Raw genomic sequence first — 13072 nt, forward strand, 5'->3', positions numbered from 1 at the left:
ACATCTCTTGTCTTTCTCCTCTTCATGCCTATGACCTCTGACTCTTGGGTTTTACCTTTCCCAAGGAGCCCTCTCTAACCCCCTGGACCTAGATGGGATGTCTCCTTTGGGTCCCCATGGCCTTTCATGATTAGCTTATTCCCTGTGTACCCCTTGGCTGTCTTCATTAAACAGAGCTCTCAAACAGCAGCAGGCATCTCTTATTTGCTTGGTGTCCCCATGTCCAGCACAGGGTCTGGTCCTTAGAACAGTTTATCACATTGGTTATGTCAGCAGTTGTGCCACGGTCTTCCACATCTCCATGCCTTGGATGTCTTGCTTCCTCTGCTTGGAGTTTTCTTTCCCCTCTTATCTGCTTGTTTGGCTCCTGGGATTCTTCAGTACACAGATCCACGATTACCTTCTCTCCCTCTCTTCTGTGTTCCCACATTTCTGCATGTCTGGACCATTGCACTTGATCACAGTGTATGGCAGTGGTTGGTTTTTAGTTTTTCTCCCCAACTTGAAGGCAGAGACTGTTTCATCTCTGTATTTCTTTATATGTAGAATTTGCCAAGTAAGTATTTCTTGAATAGATGAAAGCTTGAGTAGATACATGGGTAGACGGAGTAAGGAATGATTAGTTCACAGTGTGACCTTAATTCAGGTTACCTGATGAGAACAAATCAGAACAAGAATACTTAAAATAAGTAGAATGCAGTCTGTTGTTCCACTTGTAATCCCACTGTAAAGATGGCCTTGTTACCATCATGATGTTGTTCATGGTTTTTGTTGTTCAGTCGCTAAGTTGTGTCTGACTCTTTGCAGCCCCATTAACTGCAGCACGCCAGGCTCCTCTGTCCCACACTGGCTCCTGGAGTTTGCTCAAAATCATGTCCATTTGATTGGTGATGCTATCTGACTATTTCTTCCTCTGTCATTCTCTTCTCCTTTTGCCTTCAGTCTTTCCCAACATCAGGGTCTTTTCCAGTGAGTTCGCTCTTCTCATTAGTTGGCCCAAGTATTGGAGCTTCAGCTTCAACATCAGTCCTTTCAGTGAATATTCCAGGTTGATTTTCTTTAGGGTTGACTAGAATTGATCTCCTTGCAGTCCAAGGAACTCTCAAAAATCTTCTCCAGCACCACGGTTTGAAGGCATTAATTTTTCATTGCTCAGCCTTTATGGTCCAACTCTCACATCCATATATGACCACTGGAAAAACCATAGCTTTGACTATATGGACTTTTGTCAGCAAAGTGATGTCTTTGCTTTTTAATATGCTGTCTATGTTTGTCATAGTTTTCCTTCCAAGGAGCAAGTGTCTTTTAATTTCATGGCTGCAGTCATCATCCACAGTGATTTTGGGGTCCCAAGAAGAATGTCTGTCACTGTTTCCACTTTTTCCCCTTCTATTTGCCATGAAGTGATGGGACTAGATGTCATGATGTTAATTTCCTAATGTTGAGTTTCAAATCAGCTTTTTCACTCTGCTCTTTCACCTTCATCAAGAAGCTTTTTAGTTCCTCTTCACTTTTTGCCTTAAGAGTGATATCATCTGCATATCTGAGGTTGTTTATATTTCTCCTGGCAGTCTTGATTCCAGCTTGTGAATTATCCAGCCTGGTATTTCTCACGATGTATTCTGCATGTAAGTTAAATAAGCAGGGTGACAATATGTAGCCTTATTGTACTCCTTTCCCAATTTTGAACCATGTCCATGGTCAATGTCCATGTCCATGTCAGTTGTTCCATGTCCAGTTCTGTTGATTTATGTTCACTTTTAAATATTTTTCTAATGATAATCATAATTTTCATAGATTCTTGCTGTGTGGGTTTTTTTTAAGAAGCTTTCTCAAGCACTGTAATAAAGGAAAGGAAGGGATGCTCTGTATATATGTTATATATACTCTTATGTGTTCTCACTCCTGTTGATTTTGAGACTCATCGGAATCAGAGCTGTTTTATTCCATTTTTTTTTCCTTCTCAGTTGAGTGCTGAGAATTTGATTCCATGACCAGATTTAAGATGCGGGTTGTGTCTTGGCTTTCTCTTCAGTTAAGGTCAATAAGTCTCTCTGTGTGTGTTTTAGGTCAGTCTAGAGCATGAAGAACAGAAACTGGAGCTCAAACGCCAGCTCACAGAGCTGCAGCTCTCCCTGCAGGAGCGTGAATCCCAGCTGACAGCCCTGCAGGCAGCACGGGCGGCCCTGGAGAGCCAGCTCCGCCAGGCCAAGACGGAGCTGGAAGAGACGACAGCAGAAGCAGAAGAAGAGATCCAGGCGCTTACGGTAGGATGTGTGTGGCGCTGAGGATAGCTGCTCACTTTTAAAAGTGCCAAGAAAGGAAAAAACAAGCCAGAGAAATGCTTAATAGGCAGAAAGTTGACTTATGTAGGCTGCTGCTTTTTGGCACTGGTATACTAGATCAAGTGAGCTTTCCTAAAGATCTTGAAAGGTTCCACCTTTGTTTTTGTATTTCCTTCTTTATAAAATCATCATCACTATATCTTAAATTTCTGTTTAACCAAAGTCTACCTGGGTCTTCTATTTAGTTTTCAATAGTCATTAAAAAAAATCTTAAATATTATAGTAGTCTTTCTACCATATTTCTATTTTTGTTTTGATTAACCTCATTTGTATTCCCTTTTTTCCCCCCTCAACCTTTAGATTCTGTTTTGAATCTTACTATGTATTTGGTAGATTCTGGATGGAAATGATTCTAACGAATGAGAAATTGTTTCTGTAAAAGGGACCTGGCTTCTCCGCTCTTTCTGAGAGACTGATTTGCTCACATGAAGAGGATTCTCAGAAGATAGATCTTTGGTGGTGGGTGGTCCCTGGATCTAGACCTTAGTTCTTTCTGCAGGTCTCAAAATGTACTTTGTTTGGCCATTTCCACAATTGATCCTTCTCATAGAGTCTGACCTAGGCTAACAAGACTGATAAGAATTTTATATATGAAATGCCAACTTCCAAGCTTTACAGAGAGACATATATCCATCTAGTTGACCAGGATACTCTGGGTGGCTAATGTTCACCCTTTTCCCCTTCAGCAAAACCTAGTCATAAGTCCCTTTTCTCTTGGAAGGCTGCTTGGTGGATCTGGGCATAGAGAGTTGAATGAGTTTAATGGCTGGTATCAATCAAGTGCATACATTTCTAATGGTAACATACTGTTCTTGCCAAGCGGATGGGCACACTCATGCCTGCTGGTCAGGATACCCTCTTCTGTGGGCAGGGCACAATGCAGCTGATTGGGTTCAGTGCCTTTTTCAATACCTAAGCGAGTATCTTATTTATTCTGATTCATTTTTGGATGCTGTCCCCATCTCTGTCAGTGAGCATCTCTAAAGCATCTTTCAGAGTAGGATTACTTCTGCAGATGATCATGGACTTTTGTTGCTTATAATTTACCCTGTTTAAAAGAATGTATGTGTATGTGTGTAAATAATATATATATACATATATATATTTTTTCTTTTAAGTAATTTTCTTCTTAGATGTTATCTTCCATTATTTGGTTTGGGGACCAAATTGGAAACATGATCTGAGAGTTCCAGGGTCCTTATGGTCCAGGATACAGGGGTTTCCAGGATTCTGGGAATGCAGAGTAACTCCTTTGTAGAAGTTGCTTGAGCATCCTAGCTTTTCCAAGACTTCAGCCAAGTTCAGATATTGGTTGCAACCTTAGTTTCTATTGTTTTCTCTATGAAAACACTCATTAAATGATACCACATGCCGCCAATATTTTGTTTAAAGAAATTAGTTACAGTATTTGTTTATACCCTGCCTTGTTTCAAAAATGGATTGGAAACAGTTTGGAAAGATACAAAACAGTATAACAGGATAGAATAAGAAAAGTCTGAGAGAAAGGAAATCACAAAAGGAAAAAAAAAAGGGGTAAGAATGAAATGAATATATATGGCAAGAAGGCTTATATGCTTTCTGGAGTGGGGTGAATGCAAAAAGAGACAGCCAGAAAGTGTTTCTTAGCTGCTAAACAAGACACCTAAAATCCAGCCACTATTATATTTAATGCTTTGTATATTAATATGCCACCCTCCCCCAACCCCCGCCCCAACCATGAACCTCCCTAGCTCTGAAAGGAGGAGACATCAGTCATTTAATCCATACTTGATGAGCACCCACTGTGTGCTTAGCGCTGTGTCTTTAGCTTTTTCTCCCCAGGGGACTGGCCTGTAGTCCCTCAAATCCTATTAGTCAGGAGCAGAGGAGAAGGACATGTTTATCTCTGCTCTTGTGGAACTGGGAAGGATCTGGTGGCTGTGCGTCTTACCTTGCCTGTTTGGAAGCAGGAGGGTTTGTTTGCATTGCTGTTGTTTGTTTGTGGGGAGATTAGTCTTTCAGTCCTGCTTTGCTGCCAGTTGGAAAGCGCTGTGTCTAATGGCTGCAGGACGCCTGCACAGCAGCAAGTCACGACTTAATTTAGTCAGATGAGATCACTGCCTGAGAGCATCTTCTTAAAAAAAAAAAAATGAACTTTCCTAAGTCTGGAAACTGGGGCTGTACAGTTCTCACAGATGAAGATCCCTTGGAAAATTGGGCTTGTTCACAATGATGGCAGGAAAGTGCCTTTGGTCCACGGCTATTTGTAAACGCATCATGCAGGAATCCAAACCCCAAATCGGTTTGCTTCAGTTCAGTTTGAAGGCTATGGGTTTTTTCTCTCCCCTCCACTTGATTATGTCCCATAAACCTGGTAATGGACCACAGGTGGCTGATGCCTGAATGGCTTTGTTGAATTTGTCCTGAAGTATATATTTTCTGAGAGAGAAAATGATCACAGATGCAGCACCCTCCCCCTCCCTGTCTCATTGTTCCTGCCCAAGTTCAGACCCACTGTAAGCATCAATCAAATTCAATCAGCTGCGTCCAAAGTGATCTAGGTGGTTTGTGTGCTTTACAGCAGGCTGTTTTATCAATAAAAGGAAATAGTCAAATGGGCTATTACTGCTCTAATTCTAAGAGTTGGCCACTTTCTCACCTGGGAGGGGAGCAGTTACCCCCTCTGGCCTCTGTCCCTGGGCCAAGTTAGATGGAACACAGTTAAACGGGAGTTCTCCATTGATGAAGTTTGGCAGGGGGGCCAGCCATCTTCCTAGATTTTATTTTTTTCTCCCACTCACCCTTTCCCTAGACTTCCCTGGAAGCTCAGCTGGTACAGAATCTTCCTGCTATGGAGAAGACCCCTGTTTGATTCCTGGGTTGGGAAGATCCCCTGGAGGAGGGCATGACAACCCACTCCAGTATTCTTGCCTGGAGAATTCCGTGGACAGAGGAGACTGGCAGGCTACAGTTCCTGGAGTCGCAAAGAGTTGGACATGGCTGAGCGACTTTCACTTTCACCTTTTCCCCACCTTGTCAATTGTATTTGCATTGAAATTCACTGGCCATTTAAAGCTAAGATTAAGTCAAGGTACAGACCAACAGGAGAGTCAAATTTATACAAAAAGCCATGCTTTTAAGATGCTTCATTGCTTATTGGGGGAGGAGAGAATTTTTCCATCTGGAATTGAAATGTAAGACTCCATGTAATCCTTTTGTGGGAGAGAATTTGAGCATGTACACATCGTTGCATGCAGACACATGATGTGATGGGAATGTTACTCTGAATGGGTCCGCAGGGCAGAGGAGCAGCATGGGCCCTGTGTCCACCAGCATGGCCCAGTGAACATGCTTCATGTCTTTCCTCATGCTCTTTTACTGATTTGGCTACATGACTTATGCTAAATAATCAAGAGTTGAAAGCTAGAGACACTCAAGAAAGGGATCCTCCCAACAGAGTGTGATGGTGGCATCCCAGGATTATCCTATTTGATTTCTTAAAATCATTAGTCAATGCATGCTCTTTTTCTCTTTTATGAAACTGTCAATCATTGAATTGAATTAGTAAGCCATGGGCATGATAGGCAAGGCAAGATGTGAGCTTGGGTCACTTAAGGTGACAGTCTTGCTTGGTCCCTGCCTTCCCAAAGAATGGGGTGAAACCTGTGTTATAGGATCCTGATTGTGGATCCCAGAAGACAGACCTCTAAACATGAGTTTCCGTTTTCACAGCTCTGTGGGTATTTTCTCTCTTCAAGGCTGTATAATAATTCTCTTTTCTTCATTCCTCTTGTAACTTTCCTTAAAGAAGATATAAGCCATGCCCAAAGTGAGTACCTCTCTGATTTCCCAGCTGCAGTCTGTCCATTCTGCCTCTTGCCACTCAACCCCTAGATCAGTGGTTCTCAAGATGGGGTCTGTGGTTCCATGGGGGTCCTCAAGTTCAGATTATTTTCATAACAATACTAAGCTGTCTTGTGGCATTTTTCATGGTGTTAACATTTGCACCAATGGTACAAAGTCAATACTTTTATTTTAAAATAAATACTAAAGATATGTTTTAATTTCTAATGTGGTAAATATAGGTATAACTCACACAAACAAAAGCCCTTTGGGGTCCTCAGTAGTTTTTAAGGGTATAAGTCCTTATTCTCTGTAACTCCTAATATCTAATTAACATGGATATTTTATTGAGAGAAGTCAAAGCTTGTCTTATGTATTTTATTACCTTCATATATACTATTGTGTGACCTTTTGCTTCTTTGTGCATTTTACAACTTATTTCAAAGAAACATAAAACATGTTTCTTGCTATTTTTAAACTCAGATCGGTTTGCTCTTTGTTACAGTACTTCCAGCAGTCACAACAGTGTTGGTTCTACATCTTGTGTTTATATTTCAGTCAATAATAAAAAGTCATAAAGATGGTAGTTCCCTATACTATAACCACAGAGAAGATTGCTGTTTGATGTGTCAAAGTGATGCAAAGGCCTCATAATGGTAAATTATAATAGAAATATTAGTGATTGGAATTTCAGACTACTGTAGAGTAGTTAAACCAGTTTTTAATGGTGCGGTGTTATTTGGAAACTTTGCAATTAGTCAAAAAGTGGAACAGGAACAGGGCTTCTGTTCCTCAGTCAGCTAGAGAGCTTTTTTTCTAATGATCACTGCTTAGACTTTGAAGAAGTTAACTTTACCTTTCTTTAGCTTCTTGTTTCTGTCTTTGAGAGATATTACACCAAATAGTTATTTAGAATGGAAGTTGGCAAGCTACAGCCAGTGGGCCAAATTTAGTATGCTTCCTGTTTTCTGCAAATAAAGTTTTATTGACACACAATCATGCCTATTTGTGTACATATTATCTGTGGGTGCCTTTGTGCTATGAGAGCAGAGTTGAATAGTTGTGACAAAGACTGAATGGCCTTCAAAACCAAAAGTATTTATTATCTGGTTCTTTAAAAAAAATTGTTCACTCCTGTAAACTCCTAGAGTTCACTGACTTAAGGGTGGTATTTCTTCCTCCAGGATACCCACAGATGAGATTCACAAGTAGTACAAATAGCCATGTTTCTACTTTGGATAAATAGTAGTCTTGCCTTTTTAAGTTAATAAATCTTGTATTGTTGCTGGGCAAAAAGCTGAGTTTTGGGGAAAAACTATAATCTTTTAAATTAATTGATGAAAAAAATTATTTGAGAAGTTGATTCTAAGTGATAACTCTTGATTTAAAATGTATAAGTCTGCAGTTGCTGGTTTTTGTTTTACCATGTTTCTAGTCCTCTTTTATTTTATGTAAATTTAAGACTCTGTCATCTTCTGCCTAAATTTCCTTTAACATTTCTTATAGTATAGGTTTACAGGTGGCAAATTCCTTTAGCTTTGGGATGTCTGAAAAGGTCTTTATTTCACCTTCATTTTAAAATGTTTTTATTTATTTTATTTTTGGCTGCACTGGGTCTTCCTTGCTGCCCGTGGGCTTTCTGTAGTTGCAGCAAGCTGCGGGCTACTCTCTAGTTGCAGTGCACAGGCTTCTCACTGCAGTGGCTTCTTTTGTTGTGGAGCATGGGGTCTAGGGTGCATGGGCTTCAGTAATTGTGGTGCAAGAGCTTAACTGCCTCATGGCATGTGGGATCCTTCAGGACCAGAGGTCAAACCTGTGTCCCTTGCGTTGACAGGGAGATTCTTAACCACTGAACCACCAAGGAAACCCTCCCCTTCATTTTTGACATTTTTTGAAAGAAATTTTTGCTGGCTATAGAATTCTAGGTTGACAGGTTTTTGTTTTCCTTTCAGTAAAGATGTTGTTGCACTTTGTCTTCTAGCTTCCTTCCTGCCAAACCTCCCCAACCTCCCTGTGAGAAATCTGTGTTCTGTTAGTTTCTCGTTAAGTAACTTGTCTTTTTTTCTGGTTAGTTTCAAGCTTTTTCTCTTTATTACTGGTTTTAAGCAGTTTGATTATGATATGATTTATTCCTTTCATGTTTACTCCATTTATTCCATTCCTTTCATTTATTCATTTCATGAAAGCTTAATTCCTTTCATGTTTCCTGTGCCTAGGGATCATTTAGGCTTTTTCATCCATGGATTTATTTTTTCATTGACTTCAGAAAATTTGTGGCCATTATTTCTTCAGATATTTTTTTGGTCTCACCTCTGTACTCCTTCAGGGATTCTGAGTACATGTATATCAGGCTCCTTGGAGTTACCTCACAGCTTATTGATGCTGCATTAATTTTTTTAAAGTCTTTTATTTTTCCTTTATGTATTTTATTTTGGATAGTCTCCGTTGCTTTGTCTACAAAGTTCAGTAATCTTTTTTTCTGCAGCATCTAATCTAGTCTTTTGTTGTTGTTTAGTTGCTAAGTCATGTCTGACTATTTTGCAACCCCATGGACTGTAACCCACCAGGCTTCTCTGTCCATGGGATTTCCCAGGCAAGAATACTGGAGTGAGTTGTCATTTCCTTCTCTGAGGGATCTTCCCAATCCGGGGATTGAACCTACATCTCCTGCATTGGCAGGCTGATTCTTTACCACTAAGCATGTGGGAATCTTAGTTTATGGCAAAATAGAGATACTATAAAGTATATCACAGCTAAATTAGGTGATGAATATTTTGACTTACTTATAGACCTTTTTGTTTTAATTTGTTTTGATTTATAATGTGGTATTGGTTTCTGCTGTATAGCAAAGTGATTCATGCTCTTTTCCTATATGGTTTATTACAAGATATTATAGTTCCCTGTGCTATACAGTAGGACCTTGTTTATTTTACATATAGTGGTTTGTACTTACTAATCAAAAACTCCTAATTTCCCCCCCACTAACCCCTTTGGTAACCCCTTTTTTATGCCTGTGAGTTTGTTTCTATTCTGTAAAGAAGTCCATTTGTGCCATATTTTAGATTCCATGTATAAGTATTATATGATATTTGTCATTTTCTGTCTTCACTTAGTAAGATAATCTCTAGGTTCATCCATGGTGCTGCAAATGGCATTATTTAATTTTTTTTATGACTGAGTAATAGTCCATTGTATGTATGTACTACGTCTTCTTTATTCCTTTGTTGATGGACATTTAGGTTGCTTCCATGTCTTGGTTTTTGTAAATAGTGCTGATATGAATTGGTATGCATGTATCTTTTTGAGTTAGAGTTTTCTCCAGATATATGCCCAGGAATAGGATTGCTGGATCATATGGTAATTCTATTTTTAATTTTTAAAGGAACTTCCATACTGGTTTTCTATAGTGGCTGCACAAGTTTACATTCCCACCAGCAGTTTAGGAGGGTTCCCTTTTCTCCATATCCTCTCTGGCACTTATTATTTGTAGACTTTTGAGTGATGGCCTAGATTTTCTGATAGAGGCTAATATTTCCTTTAAAGAGGAGGACCACTTTTTCTTCTGCCTCAAACTGGATTCTTCTTTGGGCTTTCATAGCTAAGCAAATGGTGCCATAGTTTACCTTGTCTCCCAAATCAAAAGTCTGTTAGGGTACCCTTGGCCTCCTTGTCCATCAGCAGCTCTTATTACCTCTGCTTCCAAAAAAGATCTCACCTCCATCCGTTTCTCTCCATCCTTTGCCACTATCCTGCTCCAAGCCATCATCCTCTCTTCCTTAAATGACAGCAATAACCTCCTCAGTGGTTGTTCCACTTCCTTCTACATTTGTCCTATTTTGATGTTTTCCTTACAGCATCCACAAAACGATAGACCATGTCATCCACATCTTAAAAACCTCTGTTGACCTTTAGTTAATTGCATTTTGAATGAAATCCAAACTGTTTTCTGGGCCTTCAGGGTTCTGGGCCTGCCTCTGTACCATCAACTTGGGCCACATTTTCCCTCTTTTGCTGTGACTTAGACAAGTGATTTTCAAAAGTCATTTGGCCACAGCCCACAGAAGAATACATTATACGTTACAGTCTACTACAAGGGGACATAAATACTGTGTTTCATTAATTTTTAAGGTAGCTAATGAGGATGTATCTTATAGCCTATATATATATTGTCATAAGGACATAAACATATCATAGTTTCATTAGCAGTATTTCTGTTTCTTAATGTTACATAAAGCTGTGGTGAATTTTACAATTGATAGCAACTTATACTTGATGAATTATGTTCATAATAATAAAACAAGTTTCCAACAACAGTACTTACCCTTACTGTCCAAGATGCATGCTAATGTTTTCTAATCTATCCTGTTTATTCCATTTCATTGGATAAAACAAAACAAAAAACCCCGTCTTGACATCCTTGCTCTCATGTTACAACTTGAAGTATAAAAAACTGTTGTAGCCACTCAGTCCTGTTTTATTCCCCATATGCACCCAACCCTTTCTTGCTTTAGGGTTTTTGCAGATGCTCTTCCCTCTTCTTTTATGTTCTTTGCATGGCTGGCCCCTCGTCATCCTGCAGATTTCAGTTTAAATGTCACCTCTTCAAAGAAACCCTCCTTGACCACCCCATCTAAGTAAGTTTCCCCCCTCACCCTTATTTTTTTTCCCTTAGGCCCCATTTGTTTCCTTCATAGCACTTGCCACTGTTTGCAATCATGTGCTTGTTTATTTTCTGTCTGCCCACGTCAGAATGAAGGTTAGGCCACATGAGCTATGTCTTGCTACGGTGTCTGCCATGTTTTATGTACTCGAGAAATCCTTGTCGGATGAATGAATCCTGCTGTTTTAGAGTACCTCGACCTTGGTGAAAGCCTGTATATTTACTTCAAGGTCTAAATAGGATTTCTGAATCTCCACAGATTGGGATTTAATTTTTTTTTTAAAGTCCCTACTTTGTCCTGGCTATTGTCCTGTGTTTATCTATGTGTGTGTGTTCTTTCTTGGGAGAAGTCTTGGGGCAGGGGGCAGGCAGCCAATTGGAGGGAAGAGGGAAAGGTTAAGAATGGGGAGTAAGACAAATAAAGGAGACTAAAACTTCCTCCTATGTTCTTTTCCTTTCTTCTGCTAGTCCCTAGTTTAAATCTGAATGTTATATGTATTTGTACAGGGTATAAGTGAAGTGAAGTGAAAGTCGCTCAGTCGTGTCTGACCCTTTGTAATCCCATGGACTATACAGTCCATGGAATTCTCCAGGCCAGAATACTGGAGTGGGTAGCCTTTTCCTTCTCCAGGAGATCTCCCCAGTCCAGAGATCGAACCCAGGTCTTTACCAGCTGAGACACAAGGGAAGCCCATGTGTGGTCTAAATAGTTAATTGCTATCAATAGGCATTGTGTATTTCTGTAGCTTCTCATGTTGGGCTTGTCTTGACTAATTCTTTAGAAAAAAAGTTAGTGGGGCAGCTGCAACAGGGTTCTTGGCTTGTGATTTTCTTTATTTGACCCATAGCATGTAGAATTTGTATTCCACCCTATGAAAAATTTATAATCAACTTCTTACCTTTTAGGCACATAGAGATGAAATCCAGCGCAAATTTGATGCCCTTCGTAACAGCTGTACTGTGAGTATTAACCAAAGATGATGAAAATAACATGGAACTAAAACTGAGAAGGAAAGGGGGAACGTCTCTTTCTAAAATCGGTGGCTGATTTTTGATATAAACTTTCAGCTTGAAGCAATTGATGTGGTCAAACTGATGCGGAAGTTTCTAAGCCTCAGAAAACCTTAGTTTCTTGGGTTCCTGCCAGTTTTAAAAGTTTAAACCATCCTTCATGTTTGGAGAAGGCTTGTTGGAATGGTCAAAATAATTCTCCCTGCAGAACCACTAATAGGGTCTCAATAGCTGCAACAAAAGTCCCAAGGGAGCTCCCCCTCCTTCTCCAATCTACAAGTTTCTGTCTGAGGTGGGCCTGAGATGGTAGGGGCAGTTAGATGTGTCAGGCTTCTCCAGCCTGCTGCCTCTTCAGAGAGGCAAGACCAACAAGTTCTTCTTCTGGAGAATCTAGGAATGTTAGCTTTCTAACAGGCAGAATCTGGCTTCCTAACATGCAAATGCAGAATTTAGGACTCTTTGGGAGATGTTATTTATATTGAGAGAAGTCAATTCCAGGAGCAGATAAGCATCATTCATAGGTTATGTAATAGGGTAAAATGTCTATTTTTGATCAGAGTGAAGGACTGAAATAGGCCCCTTTCAGAAGGGAGGGATGGTGTCCTTTATTCATGGTTCTGCCTCCTTTCTTTGGTCCTTTCATCGCTTTGTCCCCTCCTTAGCTCTCAGTGAGCTGGTCTCTATTTGTATTATTTGCACCTGTGAATTTCCAGAAACACCCTTCTACACCCTATACACATATTTTATTTTCTGGTAATTAACTCCTTCTTTTCTCTTTATCTACTATAATGAGACATTAAGTCTTGATGCTATATGCCCCCTGCATCCTGCCTCCCTTCATTTAGCTATAGATTGCACACAGTAAAGTGCATGAAGTGCAACTAATCTTAAGTGTACAGCTCAATTGATTTGTATGTGAATAGACAACTTGTGTAACCACAACAAAGACCAAGATACAGAATGTTTCAGCTCCCATAAGGCTCCTGTTGTCCTCTTCCCATCAGTGTGCTTTGCCCAAAGGGTAACTAGTAGTCTGATCTTTGATACTATACATTAGTTTTACCTGTTCTTGAATTTCATATGAATGGGACCATTAGAAGATATGGTCTTTGGGTTTAGCCCTTTTGTTACTTAAATTGTCTGTGAGGGTTCATCCATGTTGCACTGTCAAGATTTCGTTCTTTTTTATTATGGTGTCGTGTTTCTAGTGTGTGTTTAGATCTGGAGTTTGTTT

General features: G+C 39.8%; 1 protein-coding gene across 7 annotated transcripts in view; it reads left to right on the plus strand.

Annotated features, from left to right (window-relative positions):
• CIT (citron rho-interacting serine/threonine kinase) overlaps positions 1–13072 on the plus strand; it is a 171776-nt gene that overhangs the window by 117304 nt on the left and 41400 nt on the right. For 6 of the 7 annotated variants that reach the window (XM_069557922.1, XM_069557923.1, XM_069557924.1 and 3 more), the window contains 2 exons: positions 2070–2267; positions 11734–11787. In XM_069557922.1, coding sequence (XP_069414023.1) covers positions 2070–2267; positions 11734–11787 — 252 coding nt within the window. The remainder of the gene's footprint in view (positions 1–2069; positions 2268–11733; positions 11788–13072) is intronic. The other variant, XM_069557925.1, reaches the window with a different exon arrangement.

This window comes from Ovis canadensis, chromosome 17 (assembly GCF_042477335.2).
Source record: "Ovis canadensis isolate MfBH-ARS-UI-01 breed Bighorn chromosome 17, ARS-UI_OviCan_v2, whole genome shotgun sequence".
In the NCBI taxonomy this organism is placed as follows: Eukaryota; Metazoa; Chordata; class Mammalia; order Artiodactyla; family Bovidae; genus Ovis; species Ovis canadensis.